Source organism: Magnolia sinica, chromosome 9 (genome assembly GCF_029962835.1).
Source record: "Magnolia sinica isolate HGM2019 chromosome 9, MsV1, whole genome shotgun sequence".
NCBI lineage: Eukaryota > Viridiplantae > Streptophyta > Magnoliopsida > Magnoliales > Magnoliaceae > Magnolia > Magnolia sinica.
In genome coordinates this window covers 91,541,089-91,557,076 of record NC_080581.1, presented here as the reverse complement: position 1 = coordinate 91,557,076, position 15,988 = coordinate 91,541,089, and the positions used below count along the sequence as shown (strand labels likewise).

General features: G+C 39.1%; 1 protein-coding gene and 2 long non-coding RNA genes across 11 annotated transcripts in view; 2 read left to right on the top strand and 1 right to left on the bottom strand.

Annotated features, from left to right (window-relative positions):
• The window catches only part of LOC131256087 (uncharacterized), a 34,939-nt gene extending 30,513 nt beyond the window's left edge, over positions 1-4,426 (top strand). The window contains exons 2-7 of one of the 8 annotated variants that reach the window (XR_009176585.1): positions 1,093-1,164; positions 1,373-1,568; positions 1,659-1,902; positions 2,275-2,397; positions 2,496-2,617; positions 4,227-4,422. This is a non-coding gene — a long non-coding RNA (uncharacterized LOC131256087). Of the gene's footprint in view, positions 1-855; positions 917-1,092; positions 1,165-1,239; positions 1,262-1,372; positions 1,569-1,658; positions 1,903-2,274; positions 2,398-2,495; positions 2,618-3,131; positions 3,315-4,226 lie in introns of those variants that run through there. The other 7 variants (XR_009176581.1, XR_009176580.1, XR_009176584.1 and 4 more) reach the window with 7 other exon arrangements.
• LOC131256089 (uncharacterized) lies at positions 942-1,364 on the bottom strand. The gene is made up of 2 exons (XR_009176587.1): positions 1,247-1,364; positions 942-1,161 (listed from the first exon to the last, which is right to left on the bottom strand). It is a non-coding gene; the product is annotated as an uncharacterized LOC131256089 (long non-coding RNA).
• A 3,619-nt stretch (positions 4,427-8,045) lies between the features above and the next one.
• LOC131256086 (AUGMIN subunit 8-like) lies at positions 8,046-13,947 on the top strand. 2 transcript variants are annotated; one of them, XM_058257141.1, is made up of 6 exons: positions 8,046-9,499; positions 11,589-11,708; positions 12,428-12,544; positions 12,740-12,829; positions 13,377-13,484; positions 13,724-13,947. In XM_058257141.1, exons 1-6 carry the CDS (start codon positions 8,189-8,191, stop codon positions 13,796-13,798), a joined length of 1,821 nt encoding a protein of 606 aa, XP_058113124.1. In that variant the 5' UTR covers positions 8,046-8,188; the 3' UTR covers positions 13,799-13,947. The 2 variants fall into 2 exon arrangements, 1 of the variants encoding a protein (XP_058113124.1); XR_009176578.1 differs by lacking the exon at positions 13,724-13,947 and having other exon boundaries at positions 8,047-9,499; positions 12,486-12,544; positions 13,377-13,426.
• Positions 13,948-15,988: the final 2,041 nt, after the last annotated feature.

The following is a 15,988-nucleotide window of genomic DNA, read 5'->3' as shown; positions in this document are numbered from 1 at the left end:
GATTAACGGTCTGGATAACACATACCACGTCATCAGACCCACTTAACTTGCTGACGTGAATACAGCAGGGATACTGCTGGTGTAAGGTACACCAGCCAACCCGCGTCCTCATATCAAGCCCGAAATAAAGAAAAAAAAAAAAAAAAAGACGAAGAAAACCCTGAAATGTCGTTCGCGAGGGATTCTTGCCGAAGAAAGGGGGTTTTTGAGCGAGGGTTTCGAAACCCTATATTATTCCCAAATCGCGAGGAAATTCCTAAAATCGCTGATTTTTCGCCGAAATTTCAAGCTTCAAATGGAAAAGAGAAAGGGGATTTTGTGGTTTTTCTTACCTCTTTGCAATGTTCGAAGATCGACAGAAGGCATTCTTCGGAGCTGTGAGTTTCGATTAACCAGGTTCGCTATCACTCTCACGCATTTACAAAAACAGCGAAATCAAAGCGATTTTTTTATTTTTTTTTCCCCCTTATTTTTACCTATTTATCGAAAAAATGGGCTGTTGGCTGCGTGGTTGGTGGCTACGGTCGATATTCTCGGCGATAATCCAAAATTATCGACAATATCTCCGATTTTTCGCCGATAATAGGGAGAAACGAAAAATTGGGGTTTCGGTATCGCTAGACTAGCGACACCGATATTATCGCCGATAATATCGACATTTCGTCGACAATTTGAACACTGGTTATGGGTGGTGAAAACTGCACATATATAACCAATTATTAATGTGGAATGAAGTGAAATATGTGATGGTCGTAGAATGATTGACAATGCATGTTATGAAAAAATGCAGTCTGGTGTGGAGCCAGTACTCCTTTCAGATGGTAAGCAATGGAATGAATTTTCCTAGTGAATTAGGCGATCCTCATGGTTGGGCCAACCTATTCAAGGGGCTGGATGTCACAGGCTCTTGTTCATTGTAGCTCAGTTTTTTTTGCTCTCTCTCTCTCTCTTTTAAAGATACATAGCTTTGTATTGTTTATAACCATGTGTAACCCTAACCGATCTGTGTATTCACATTGCTTGGTCATTTCCAATTTAACTACATTTATCTTTTATTATTGTCATTTAATTGACTAACTGATGATCATATAGGCAAATTAGCAACATAACAAACGGGACCCCATCATTGGCATTTATTAGGAACAAGAAGAACTAAAGTACCTTGTAAGTGAAAGAACTTAAGTGAAATTGGGAGAATTTTATTTGTATAAGAGCATGATATGTCTACACTATATCAAAAAAGTACCTTGTAAGTGATCAGGTATGAGTTCTCATTCTGCATGCCTCTGTTGCTTTGGTACATTAGTAAACAGGTGCCTGTGGTAGCTGTTTTCATGTGGATTTAAGCTGTTTGTGTGGGGATTGATTGTAGGAAAGAAGAGTTTCTCAATTTGATGAGGAGTGATCTCATACAAGCACCTTTTGATGGCCTACTGCCTGGAACAGTCCGCTTTGGCTGCCACATCGTCTAAACTTCATATGAATGAAAAGCCCCTTAGTTCTCCCAGATGGAGAATCATTTAATTAGATGAGGGGCTTCTTTCTTTTTTTCTGAATTGGTGAATAAGGTATGTAACAGATGGGTGCTTTGTCAATTTTCATGTGTACAAACTGTATCTTCCTATCACTAAGTTTTATCCTGTTTGGATTCTGTATAGGACCCTCCTCCCATGAGTTTGCTGGGGCTACTTGGTTTTTCACTTCTAACAAGTGGGGCCCGTGATTCGGTAATCCAGGCCATTGGTTTGTTAAGTTTGGATAGACTATGCCCCAAAAATCTCATGGATAGAGAACAATCCTGACTATTCTATCTGTGGGCTACATGGCTGAGCAAGTTTTTAAAAGGGCAGTGGGATTGATCTCAATATCAAAGTTACCTGATTGCTACACTTTTTCATCAAGGTGATAATGAAAATCAAAAGCCAAAACTGAAATGCAGCAATTAGTGCCTGCTGTTACTAGTTAAATAAAAGGCAAACCTGAATTTAGGCATCAGGATTCACAACCCAGTTGTTATTCTTCCAACAGAATCAGCACCAAGTGGTTTTACTAGGCATCTGAAATCCATAAGCCACTTGTTAGACTTTCAACAAAATCAATACTGGGTCTTTTTACCATGCTTCTTTTTCATGAAAATAAATCTTCTGTACAGTTGCAGTATATGTTTGTATCTTGACGTTGTATAGCTATTTAGTACTGTAAATTTTATTGCCAGATCTAATGACATGGTCTTTACAAAGTTCTATAATTTAAAAATTGCTGATTTGGTGAAAGGTGTAAGGAAGAGACCATCTAGTCGTAAAATTCATTGCAGAGGAATTGGGTCTGGAGGGCTCTTATGTTCCCCGTACTTATATTGAACAGATTCAGCTTGAGAAGCTTGTAAATGATGTTATGGTAGGTTGTCTTTTGAAAGCATCTTATGCTAAATATTTAGTTTCCCGCTTCAATTTGCTATCATAAATTGAACTTGATACAATAGATTATCTGCGCAGGCACTACCAAATGATTTGAAGACAAAGCTCAGCATCGACGATGATATAGCATCAAGTCTCAAAGACGCACTTTCCTGGGCCTCTGCAGGCATGATTGCCTTGAGAAATAAGAATCTTAAGAGGTACCGTTTCTAATCCTTTCCTCCATATTTCCAGACATAGGTTGGATAGAAGAGTTGACTGAGCAAGTTGGGGATCAGTCAGCTGTGTCATAGGACTCGCATTTATGTTTCTTGACTGTTAGTCAAGTTCTCTAGCTCAATAATTTAAATTGCCTCTCTCACTGTTGGCAAGCAAATTGTTGTGGATGTAGTGCCATGTTTGGCATGTATTGGGGATCATTTAACATGTTAGACTGAGTTGCAGGATCCTTCTAAATAGGTGTTGCTCCCACTTTGAACCCCTGCTTCGGATTCTCGCTCTCTGTCTGCCTACCTACCTATTTATACTCTCTTGCATTTTGAAAGAGACTCTACCCTGCTCGCACACACAAATTTGTTGCTGCTTTGCTTCACATTCTATACCCACTTCTTGAATGTAACCAGCATGGTTCTTGATCTCAATTGCACACACACACACACACATATTGGTTATCTGGGATGTAATTAATTTCTTTTTGCTATTTTGTTTCGCAAGTTTTAGGCAGGGATGAATGGGAGCTGGATCGATGGATTTCTCTCTCATTTTTTCTTTTCTTTTTTTATTTTTTTTATTTTTTTGTATTTGGAACCATTTAACTTATTATTGTAAATATTATTTTAATATTCATTTATAGGGCTGTCTAATAAATGGGCTATGGCCGAGCTCAGGTTTGATGGATCTTTCCTTTGACGAACCCACAAATCCTCATTACAGGCCCATTTTACGACCATTATGGGTCATGAGGCATTGCCATGCTTGACTTCTGCAATTAATGAGTAGACAAAAGGCTGCATGGCCAGCAACTGCCTTCCATCGTTAGTTTTGACAATGGACTCAACAGCAACTGCCTTCCATCGTTAGTTTTGACAGTGGACGCGACACAAAGGACATACAAAGCTAACATATTTTCTGCAGGTGCAGTTTCAGGAGTTGACAATTGTGACGATGCTGGTTCGAGTGTACCAACTTTTCAGGCCCATAGGATGTACCATAATAATCTTTTAAGTTTTAAATATGTAAAACTAAAATTAAATTAAATTTTTTTTAAAAAAAAATGGAAGTTTCAATCAAATATAAACAGTGGCCCACACATATACCAGTGCTTCGGCAAACCTTTGCCGGCACTTTTCAGGAACTTCTCGGGGCTCGGAAAAGCACTGGTAAAAGTGTATAAACTGCCGGTAAATCTTACATGAAGCAGCACCCAACACAACCGCTGGTAAAAGACGCTGACTGTCTAACTATTTATTGGCCAGGGCATCTTCACAGACAAATCCATCTGACTATTGGTGAGATTTCAGCCACATGTTCAATTGTGGCAAGTGTGTTATAGTTTTAGTTCATTTTCTTCCATCTTGGATTATTATTTTTATTTTTATTTTTGGATAAAATGGGAGCATTGTTCGATTTTATTAGTTAAAACCTTCAATTAACTGAATCCAATTTGCACCGGCCACATAGCATATACAAAACTATCCATGACAAAATGGCCTGCATCGTACATCACTACAAGGCTGACCATGCATGGACATAATCCAGGAGCCCAAAGAAGTTTGTATCTATATTTGTGACTATGTCTAAATATCCTAGACACCCAGGAATCTTCTGCAATGGTTGCACACATGTTCCAAAAGATCACTCATGCCATGCTTGCATTCCCAAAAACTCTCTTGATCCGGTCACTCGTCAGCAACTACTTATGCCAATATTCCATCAAGAATCATTGCTAAGTCTAAGGTTGTCAATGGGCTGAGCTTGGGCTTGCAAAATCAAATTTTCAAATATCCTAGCCCAAGCCAACCTCGTGTTAAAGCTCTTGTGAGTCTACCACTAAGGCATGAGTAAGGACCCCACACATGTATACAAGTTAGCTAATGCACATGTCTCCACATTTGCCAGCATGGTGGGAAGGTGCAATATCCAAGCCATCAATTCAGGTGCACCTCACCATATAGAAGTTTCGTCCCTGAGATAAATGTGGTCCATTTGGTAGGTATGCCATGATATTAGAAAATCAGTTGACAGGTTTGAAACTTCGGCTGATTTTTCAAATAAAATCTAGGGCACGGTATATTGCTGGTGTGTTTTTTTTGGGTGCAATTTGCATTGATGCTAGTTATCTTATTTTTATGGTCTTGGTTAAGAAATGTACTACAACAGTAGTGACATTTCTTTTTACATGTTCCTTGGAAATCTGAAGTAACTTTAAAGAGTTGAACATAAACTGGGTTTAGTTTCGTCAGAGGGAAATTTATAAAATTTATCAGTAGAGATATCAACATAATGAAGACCTAGACCCAGCCTCATTGAGTTTGGGTACCCATTAGGTACCCTCGTCTTCATATCTAGTTTTCAAGTTGGGTTCAAGGAAAATACGACCATTTACATGGTTCATCTCAGATCTGAACGTGTTTTAGTACCTATTAGGTATGTATTGTGGTTTTTGAGCTATGGATTATCAACCCTAGGGTGCGCTAGTTGAACGTGTATAGTAGAAAGGGAATTAGCTAAGTGGAACGTAGAGGATTTAGGTCATTTGAATTGCAATGACAAGTTTAATAAAGTACAAATGATGATGAAATTGTAATTTTATTTGCCTTAGCATTCACATAGAAGAAATAAAACTCTAAATTACAATTAGGTTACCTTAAAGTTAGACATGAAACGGGGAAACAGTAATTTGAGAAAGAGCCCCCTGACCAATACAAAACCTTTCAGGTACCCATGAGATCTTTAGATCTAGGTTTTGATTTGAGTTGGAGACAAATTAGGCATTTATGATGGTTGGGCCCATCAAATACATGGATTAGATTGCACACGCATCATGCGTGGTGCATAAACACGCTCTCTTACATGTGAGTGGAGTACCTCAGTTCTTTAAATTAGAGAATAGTGCATACATACCAAACAATACCCAACCCACCTAAGCTCGTATCATTGGCTTAGAGTCAACGACCAATGACCTTCTGTTGGAAGATACAATACGAAGTGGGGCACAACTTTGGTGGACTGTATCTTTAAGGATGGACAATCCTATCCAATTGGTGTGACTTTTGATTCAGGTGCATCACCTATGTTAGACTTAGGGCACACAAATCGGAGCCATCCATGATTCAGTGGACCATACAATTTGAAATAGTGTACGAGGCAATGCACATCCTCTAGACTGTTTCCTTTTGTGTGGCCCACCTGACTCATATATGTAATTTTGGTTTGGAATCTAATGGTTGGAGTGGTTTTTATATAATCATCATGGTGGGCCCTATAAAAGTCAAGGGATGTCTTTATTCCAACTATCTCCTTTGGTGTAGCCCACCTAAATCACATGTCAACCTAATTTTTTGCACTTGGGACTAATGTGATGAGATTACATGTCTAATTGTCAGAGTGGATCTCACTCACACATCCTGGAAGGCCCCATAAGAAATCAAGGGTGGGATTAAAGCGTTTTTAACAGGTCCAACTGGTTGGACCAAGAGTTATGGTCGACACATTCGATAACTTTCAACCTATTACTGTAATGCAACATCCCACCCTTCCAAATAGGTTGGCCAGGATAACCTATTGAAAATCTGCCCCATCTAATTATGCAGTTGACCAGACCATTTATAAATAAAATAATTAAAAAAAACAACTATTACTATTGATAAATAGTAATAGTTATCTAATGTGTGGACCATAACTCTTGCTATTGATAAATAGCAAGATACAAGTGAGGTCCAATAAATTTGTAACTACCACTGATTTTTGCATGAAGAATCATATGGTGATTCCAGCCTATTATAATGTATTAAAGGAACCTTTTAAATCAGCGGGATGGGGCGGATTTATCCCATCCATCACGGTGGTCCCCACTTATTAAAACCCAAGGCTACCTTGATTTTTGTCAAACGTTGTTATATACCGGTAATTCGAAAACACCAGCTTCATCTGCCGATACAAGCATGGTTTTGAACGAAATAATAATAATTTGGAGGGTTGGAGTATCATGCCTAACGCTTGGGCCGGAGCTTAAAATCTAAGCCCATTTCGAAATTTAATTGGGTTGAATTTCGTACAATAAGCCATCAGCCCAGCACCAGTTCGGGCGACCTTTACATGAGCAATTTTGTAATATACAAAATATTTTAATATCTCTAACCGACATACATCTAAGAAAGCAAACGGACTGCCTTTTTAGCTTGTTGATCATATTTCGAGTCTGAGCGTGAGTGTTGCTTAGGTGGATCAGGTTGGTATTAGAGTTTTGTTTTGTATTAGACTTGGGATAGGCTCAAGATTAAGATTATATTGAATAATGTGAGCCGGGCTTGGACAGAGATGGCTCTGGCCCTAACCGCTTTGGTGGATTGAGGTTAGTGGATCCTTTGACTGTGGCGTCACAGCGATGTGCGTGTCTTACATTCATGCTGTCCATCTGCTTAGCCAGATCATTTTATGATATGACCTTAAAAATAAAGTGGACCACACCATAGGAAATAGTGGCAATTGACCATTAAAAACTTTCATGAGACTACAAAAGTTTTGGATCAAGCTGATATTTGTGTGGTGTTTTCATGGAAGTCTCTATCAACAGGGTTGGATGGAAAATAAACATTTTAGTGGGTCTCAAGATATTTTTAATGGTGGCCGTTTAATCACCACTGTTTCAATGCCGTGGTCTACTTAAGATTTGGATCTTAAAATCATCTGAAAAACCAATGGATATAATACGCCTGCAGTCAGAAATCCACGGACCGGACTGGGATCCACGGAATCTGCTGTAAAATCCACTCTGTCCACCGCACATATAAAGTAGATATAAAGCAGGAAGTGGCTTGGGTGGATCCCTCGACTGTGTGGCCTACCGTGGTGTATTTGTCTTATATCCATCCGTTTCTCCAGCTCATTTTATGATATGAATCCAAAAATGAACCAGATTTAAATCTAAGGTGGACCACACCACCGGAAACCATGGTGATTGAATACCCACCATTAAAATCTTCTTGAGGGGCAGCGGAATGTTTATTTGCCATCCAACCTGTTGATAAGGTAACAAAGACAAGGGACCTTCTTCCACAAAAAAAAAAAATATCTAGAACGATTGCAAGCTGAAGAAAGTTTTTAATGGTAAATCAACCATGGCTTCATGTGGTGTGGCCCACTCGAATAATAGACGTGGCTAATGTTTTTTGGTTACAGGAATATCATTGAAGAATGCAGGGTTTGAAGGGAGTGAATGTTAGACATCCCACATGATGTGAGACGACCTTGGCCCTCTGGACCCACCAAATCACTTATCCAAGGTTAAAACCCTTTTTTTTTAAACGGCTCTCAGCTCTTCCAAACGGCTAGTTTCTCTCTCTCTCTCTCATAAAAACTCCCCCATCCCCCGTCAAGAAAGAAATCTCTCTCTCTCTCTCTCTCTCTCTCTCTCTCATCCAATCTCCCATAGAAACTCCGTCTCCAATCAACATAGGAATTCCACCTACCCATTCCAATCCAATCCAATCCAATCCCCCACTTCTACCCTCATTTCTCATCTCATTCTCTCCCAATTTCTCTGGAAAATCATGCAACTAGCCTCCCAAGAACCCACCACCACCACCGATAAACCTATGGAAGCAGCAGCAAGATCCACCTCCTCCCGTAGACCGAGGGTGAGGGAGGTCAGCTCTCGCTTCATGTCCCCCGTCGTCTCCTCTTCTTCTTCCGGCGATCTCCATCTCCCTTCTTCTTCTTCTTTTTCTTCCTCCTCCTCCAAATGCCCTCCTCCCCTTCCTAAGCATCCTCATCATCCCCTCGATATCAGAGGGCAGCAGCAGCAGCGATCCCAGTCCGTGCACAGGCGGCACCCTTCTCCTTCTTCTCCAATCCACAGCGACTCTGAATCTGAACCCTTGTGCTCTTCCAATTCCAACACCGTCTTCGACACCCCTTCAGCAGCATTTCATCCAAGCAAAGCCTTGCCCAGGCGGTCTGCAAAGCTGCTCCTCAAGGAGAATGGCGATCCCCTTCTGTTAGATTCCTCAAAGCCACCCCCCAATAGCACCCATCTGAGATCCATCGCCACCAAGTTCCCAGCCGGAAGCAGGAAGAGGACAGACACGCCCACAGTATTCTTCGACAGGCCTACACCCAGATCCATGTTCACGAGCCAAAACCTTCCTAAGTCAACCAGCTCTCGGGTTGCATCTGCAGCGAGCACAGCAGCTGCAAAGCTGGTCCAATCCAGCGGAATGGGGGCTAAAAGAAACGCAATCCAGGAGATGAGTTCAATTCATGGAAATCCCATCTCTGCTGAATCATCCGACAACGATGTTGGAACCCTAGATGTCTCTGCTGACAATTTAGTTTCAAGTGATTCTTCTTCAGAAATGTGCACGATCAGCGGCCAGGGAGGCGTGTGTGATAGCCCTCCTATTCCAGCCCAAACCAGCAAGATCCGGCCCATCTCTGATTTCCGCTCCTCCATGCCGGAGGCAGATCTGTTACCGACCATGTCGGCAAGATTGCTGGGAGAGGGGAATTCCAGTGAGGTTGTTGGAAGTGGAGATTTGTGCAGGGTCTCCGCCTCCCCTTGCTATCGCTCTCTTAATTCAGCCTTGTCAAGTTGCCAGCAATCCTTTAGTCCCACAAAGTCTATCTGTAAATCATCTGTTTTCACCAAATCGCATTCGGGCTCCACAAAGCCAGGCACAGTTTGTCTGCCACCCAATCCATCCAATATGAAGCCAGGGATAGAGACAAGGAAGGGAAGAAAAGCATCGAGCCATCAAGAAGATGTTCATTCACTGCGTATGCTTCACAACCGTTGTCTGCAATGGAGATTAGCAAATGCAAAAGCAGAGGCCACCATGAATGCGCAACAATTTGAAGCTGAGGTTTGTCTGCTTATCTCTGTTAATAAACCATTAGATTGCTCCTAGGAGTAGAAGTTTTTTACATGTGGTGTTTCAAAACAGTTCCGCCAATTAGGTTGTGATTACATTGCATGCTTTTGAGTCTCGTTGAGCCCTTCATACCCGAAAACCCTAAGATGTCTTGTAAAGATTGATTTTGAAGGGTGATTGGGAAACCTATGAACCAGGCTTACAGTTTCGTGGCTTAATCGAACTGCAATAACATGTTCATGAACAACTGTAGGCACTCCTTTTTCTACGAAAAGTGGAGTGGTTGATCAGAGCTTTATGACAGGCAATGTTATTCGGTAGCTTGTTAAAAATCCATGTGACAGCAACTCCATTGCTACGCAAGCATTTTGATGGCATGGGCCAAGATAAAGTGAGGCCAGCTGGTCAAGGGATTAAGGGGTTTGTAGTTGTACTCAGTATGTCTGGTTGAGATGCCCATGGAGGCCACGAATAAGGTCACTCTCTGTCCACCTGGGTCGAATATTACGACCCTCATTCAAAGCTTCAAAACTCGGCCTCTTTGTGGACCACCTCTGTAGTGTTCTCAGCGATGAACGATGTTATTACATCATCTATGAATGGCATTATATGATTAATAGTAGTATAAAGAATGCTTTAAAAAATTTAGAGTTGCCGATAGTGATTTTTTGGACTCATGATTCTCGTCCTTGTTGATTAGTTGTTTTTCCATATGTTTTTACATGTTAATTTATGCTTTCTATTTTCCTCTTTCATTATAGAGAGTGGACTCTCAATTTTGCATGAATGGCCCATGTTTGATCCTAGCATAATAAGATTGGGAGGGTCCATGTCCCACATAGCCTAATCCTACTCAAAAAAACCCTTCCCACATCACCATAACCCTATTGAGTTACTCTTATCCACTAAATTTTCCACTCATAGCCTCCTTATCTCATGATCACTTGTCAACACAAAGATCAACCATCCTGGAAACCACTATCTATTTTCGCTTGAAAGTGTGATAAGATCACATCGTTGAGGGATTTATGAGAGTAGAAGAAAGAAAGGGTTCTGGACACTTTGTTTACTCTACTGCCAAATGAATTCACTGAAAGGTGCCAACACCCTCTGCATTGACCACTCATAACCACCACATCACCAAAAGATTCGAGGAAACCCCCATCTTCCCTTGATGGACTTCAGCTCATTAAGTGACTCGGAAGAGTAGAAGGTGTGGTAGATCACAACATTAAGAACTTACAATAGTGGAAAGAGAGGGCTTCTATAGCCACTGTTTACTCTACTCTTCTTACCCAAATGAACCCACTGAAGGTGACGACACAACTTGGAGCAACCAACGACATTATCATAACCACATCATCAGAGGATCAGCCAACCATGAAGTCCCTATCTTCCCTTTGACTTGGGAGAGTAGAAGAAATAAAGGAATCTAGCCACTTTTCATTAATCGCCTTAGGAAAGTAGAAGCAAAAGGGCCTCCTATCTTTTGGAGCAAACGGACCCTCTGAAAGATGCCAATTCTCTGTTGACCAAACATCAACATCATCTTACCATAGTGTCATGTGGCCAAGATGCTAACCACATGCTTTCGATCTCCTCCCCATCATTTTGCTAGTGTAGACGTTTCAATTTTATGCATCTTTCATATTTTGAATTGCTATTGCCAAAAACATATAGAGACAATAATAATGCTATCTCAAGGACATATAGTAATCAGGCTCTTGTCTGAGTGTTCAGATCCTAGAAATCAGACTGTTGGTGAATCTGAATTGAGTGTCAGTCCACTAATTTGGTCCTCCTTCGGCCTAATTTGGGGATGCAGTTCAAATCAGTTATTTTATATTTTTGGCGCTTGGTAGAGTTAGCTATACTTGGATGCAATCAAATTTGCAGTGGAGAACATTTTTTCTCATTCTTTAGTGATGAGTTTGGGAAATCATTCTCCAAAGTTTTTATGTATGAAGTGCTTAAAAGAACCATCAATTGTGTTCTGTTCTTTGCTTGTTGATCCATGTTTCTCTAGTTTTCTCTCTATTTGTATACATATTAATCTAAGGTTGGCTCATGTTTATGCCAGAGATCTCTTTGTAGTATCGTGGCTAAAATATCAGAAATGCGCAAGTCTGTGATGACGAAGCGAATTGAACTTGAGCAGTTGAAAAAGATGGAAAGATTGTCTACTATTCTTGATGCACAAGTAAGGGCTTTTTTCCTTTTTTTTTGGGATGCCATTTTGCTTTAGTTCAGTGTTATATTTAATAAATATCCTTAGTTTCTAGTGGAAACATTATCTAAACATCCACATTTGGTGATACCTATTCTTCTGCCATTAGTTCTATCCATTATATTTGCAGAGTTTATACTCATGTTTCTACATCTAGAAGTTTGTTGTAATGAGCTACTAAACATTTGTCTCGTCAAATAAAACATGAAAATAAGTTTACCATCAACATAGCTTTGTCCCAGATGGTAGATGAAAATAAGTTCCTATCTTTTGAGTCTCCCAATAGATGGTGTCTATGTTTTTAACTTAAGATAGTTGGTATACAGGGTTCTCTTCCAAGTGTTTGGGCTTTGGAGATAACTCAAAGGTGGAGTAGAAAATTGCTAGCAATGCAAGGGCATTTTCACATGTTCAATCGCATACTTGTTTTTGGTTTGTATTTGCAAGTTATGAGATCCCTGGCGAAAGGAAAAAAAAAAAAACTATTAAAATGTTGAAATTTTTGGTTTCCATGTTAAATTACATGGTCTTTTGCCCTACTTTATTCTATTGTTGAATGGCTGGATATTATGCAAATGTGAAACTGAAAATATGGGTTTGTTTTATAATAGACGAACTCCATGCTTCTGCATTCTTCTGTATCATTAGGGCCTCTTATGTTCCTAACGTAGAGATGTTGGTGCTATGTGCAGTTGCCATATTTAGATGAATGGGCAGTACTGGAAGGAGATTATTCAAATTCTGTTTCAGGTGCAATCAAAGCTTTGCAGGATGCTTCGCTCCAACTTCCAGTTGTTGGGAATGTGAGGGTAAGATAGTTGTCTATCGCATTCTGTTGTTTTGTAGGTTGCCTGGATGCTTGCAACTCCAATGTTTCCAAATCATGAGGAAATTGAAAATAGTACCGACTATAAACTGTATAAATGATGTTCCCGAATAATCTTAAGATTCGCATTTTGTTGCCAATTATAATGACAATAACCTGGGATATTTTTATTTCACAGGCTGATACTACAGAGCTCAATGATGCTTTTAACTCAGCAACAAATGTGTTGGAAGCAATTTTTCCCTTTGTTCAAAGCTTCTTGCCAAAGGTAAGACAAATGCAGGCTCTATTTTATTTTATTTTATTTGTTACTCTTTTTTTTAATCAAATTTGTAAGTATAAGTTTGTGTAAAGGAATACATGTGGAAGCAAAGTAAGTGCAAATTCCGTAGAAAATAATATACAGTGCAAAGTCTTTTTGGACAAATGTAAAGCATTGAAAATTTAATAGCTTGAGCAGATGATTTGGCTAGTCTATCATTAATGTATTTGTTCATTAGCTTCACGGCAGGGAAAGTTCTCTAATTTCTATAATTCTAGTTGAAAAAGGAATGCATAATCTACCGTATGACTGTCTGTTTGAGCAGATTATCAATTTTGACTCATCACCATCCTATTATGAGGTTGGCTTGGGTATATATTTGGCTTGGGTATATATTTTGGCTTAAGGGTAATTGTGAATGTATAGGCAGAAGGGTACCTTTTTCTATTTGGGCAGTTGGGGATCTATTTTGAACCCATCGCCGTAGCCTTGTCCCAGCTATTTTGGGTTGGCTTGGATATCTATTTCAAACTAAGAGTTTCTATGAACACAGGCAGAAGGAGTGGATCATGTAATTTCAGAACTTGCCGGGGTAGTTGCCAGGGAAAGAGCGCTCATTGAAGAATGCGGAGATCTATTGTCCAAGGTGCATATAATGCAGGTATGTCTTCCTCGTGCGTGTCTTTACTTGTATGAGCTATAAATCACACCTTAAAAATTGATTAGGTATGACCTCTCAGTATGGTTTTTTACTTGTAAACACTACAATAATTTATGTAATAAGGACACATTTCGTCCAAGTTAACACACCGTCAATCAGTAAAAAATAACATTCACCAATCTCTTTTCACTAATAATTCGTCAGCTATAATGCTTCTATTACTATGGTTTGATCTTTAGGTGGAAGAGTGCAGCTTGCGAGGACAATTGATTCAACTCAAACGTAGTAGCTCTACAGAACCAAAGGAAGTATAAGTTCTGAGTATTTTACGATAGCTAAGCTACCCTTCTGTGCACATGGAGCACATCTTCTTCTTCTCAGGGTAGAAAATATTCTTCTCCATATTGTAAGATAGCATTCTTTTATAATCATAATAAAGAAGAGCACATCTATTTTTTTTTCCTACTAATTCTGGAACTTAAAGAATCACTAGGAAGAATAGTTTCATCCCTGTTTGGGACATGGGAAGTTATTTCATACTTTGGTAGTGTTTGATGCATGATAAACAGGCACTTAAAGATAGAGATCTGTAAACGCGACGTGCATTATCTCATTATGCCATTCAATTTGTGGGGTCCACTGTACGTAGAGGTTATAATCTGAAAATCAGATTGGTTCAACAATCTTAACCTTGATTTGTGGAAATTTATTTGTTGAACCGTTGGATTTTTTATTTTATTTTTATTTTTTCAATTTTAACCTTCTGATACTTGTCCATCTGGTAATCAAATCAAGGTAATTTTTGGATTATGATGCATCTAAGTTGGTGCTGACAAGTTGGACAGGTTAATTTGAGTTACTTGTATGCCACATATATCAATCATCACATCCTGCCAAAGTTTATCTTGAAACATTGATTAATAAGGAGATTCTGTTACGATTTTTTATTTTTTATTTTTCTAATCAGGTACTGATGTTGCAGTGAATGATTACTGGTGATGGTAGCTTTATGTGTGTATGTGTGTGTGTGTGTGTGTGTGTGTGTGTGTGTGTGTGTATTTTTATTTTTATTTTTACTTCGTGTTTGACTTGTATTCTGTTGCATGTTTCCCATTGGGTGCATGTCAGTGACCACCACTCGGGAGTAGCTAGAGCAATTTCCTCAATTCATGTCGACCTCACACACAAAAATAATAATAATAATAATAATTTAGGATCCAAGACAATGGTGACTCTTTCCACAGTTTATGCAAGATTTTATTGTGACATTTGAATGTGGACCATTGCTGTGTTCTTTCCTATCAAGAAGAGATTGAAGCGTGGGGTCTATCCATGCATGGTTGCCACAGAACATTGGTCTAAAATAGTAAACTTGTCAGAATTGGAAACCCCTCCAAGTCCTCCGTCGGGTATTATACAATTCCTCTCTCTGTCTCCATCATTAGAGGGGCTAAGGTGGTTGTATTGGCTTAAGAGTTGTATATTTCCTATCGACAAATGCAAAATTCCATAAGAAATTTAAGAGGAGAGAGCAGATGCATATGTGGACCAATCAGAGCATGTGTGGGCAAACATTTCCCACATCTTTTGCTGACAGCCTTGCTTCTCATCCACCATTATGCATGTTGCATGGATTATAGATCTATGTAGCATAGCCCAAAAGTCACGGACGAGACAATCTTAAGCATGATTTTCATCCACCATGAAGTCACACACACACAAAAAAAAAAAAAAAAAAAAAGAAAGATGACTAGGATGGAATGGCTTTCCTTTTTATCTTCCTACTAAATGGATGATTAGGATGGACTGGTGCGGTTGTTTAGGAAGGAATGGCTTGGCATGCATGATTGCCACTACCCAAGGGAGGCACTCTCCAGATTTCTGATTTTTCCTCTATGCTAAAGAGAATGGTTCTAAAATAAATAGTTACCAATTTATCCAATATAGAACGCTCATATCGGTGAATGATTTGAACCATTTACTGAAAAAAATGGGTGTCTGGCCCTCTGTTTTTTTTTTATCCAATACTAAATTGGCAACCTACGTATAAAATAACCTACGTATAAAATATTTTTTTTAGATTTAAAAATTAAAAGAAAAGCAGAGAAACAACTTTGTTGACAATTACAAAAAAATTTAACCTCGTGGGAAGCATCCTCTAAATATTCCGATCTTGCATGAGTTTCAATATCTTGGAATATACAAAGAAGCTGCTAGGGTTCATTTTGGATGCATGGATTATTTCCTTAGGGATGGGTGTCTCACCCTACTTTTTTATCCAATGCTAAATTGGCAGCCTGTGTATAAAATATTTTTTTAGATTTACAAATTAAAAAAAAAATAATAATAATAATAATAATAATAAAGAAGAAGAAAAAGAAAAAGAAAAGAAAGAAACAACTTCATTGACAATTACAGATTTTTTTTATATCGTGGGAAGAATTCACTGAATATTCTTATCTTGAATGAGTTTCGATATCTTGGAATAAACAGAGAAGCTACAA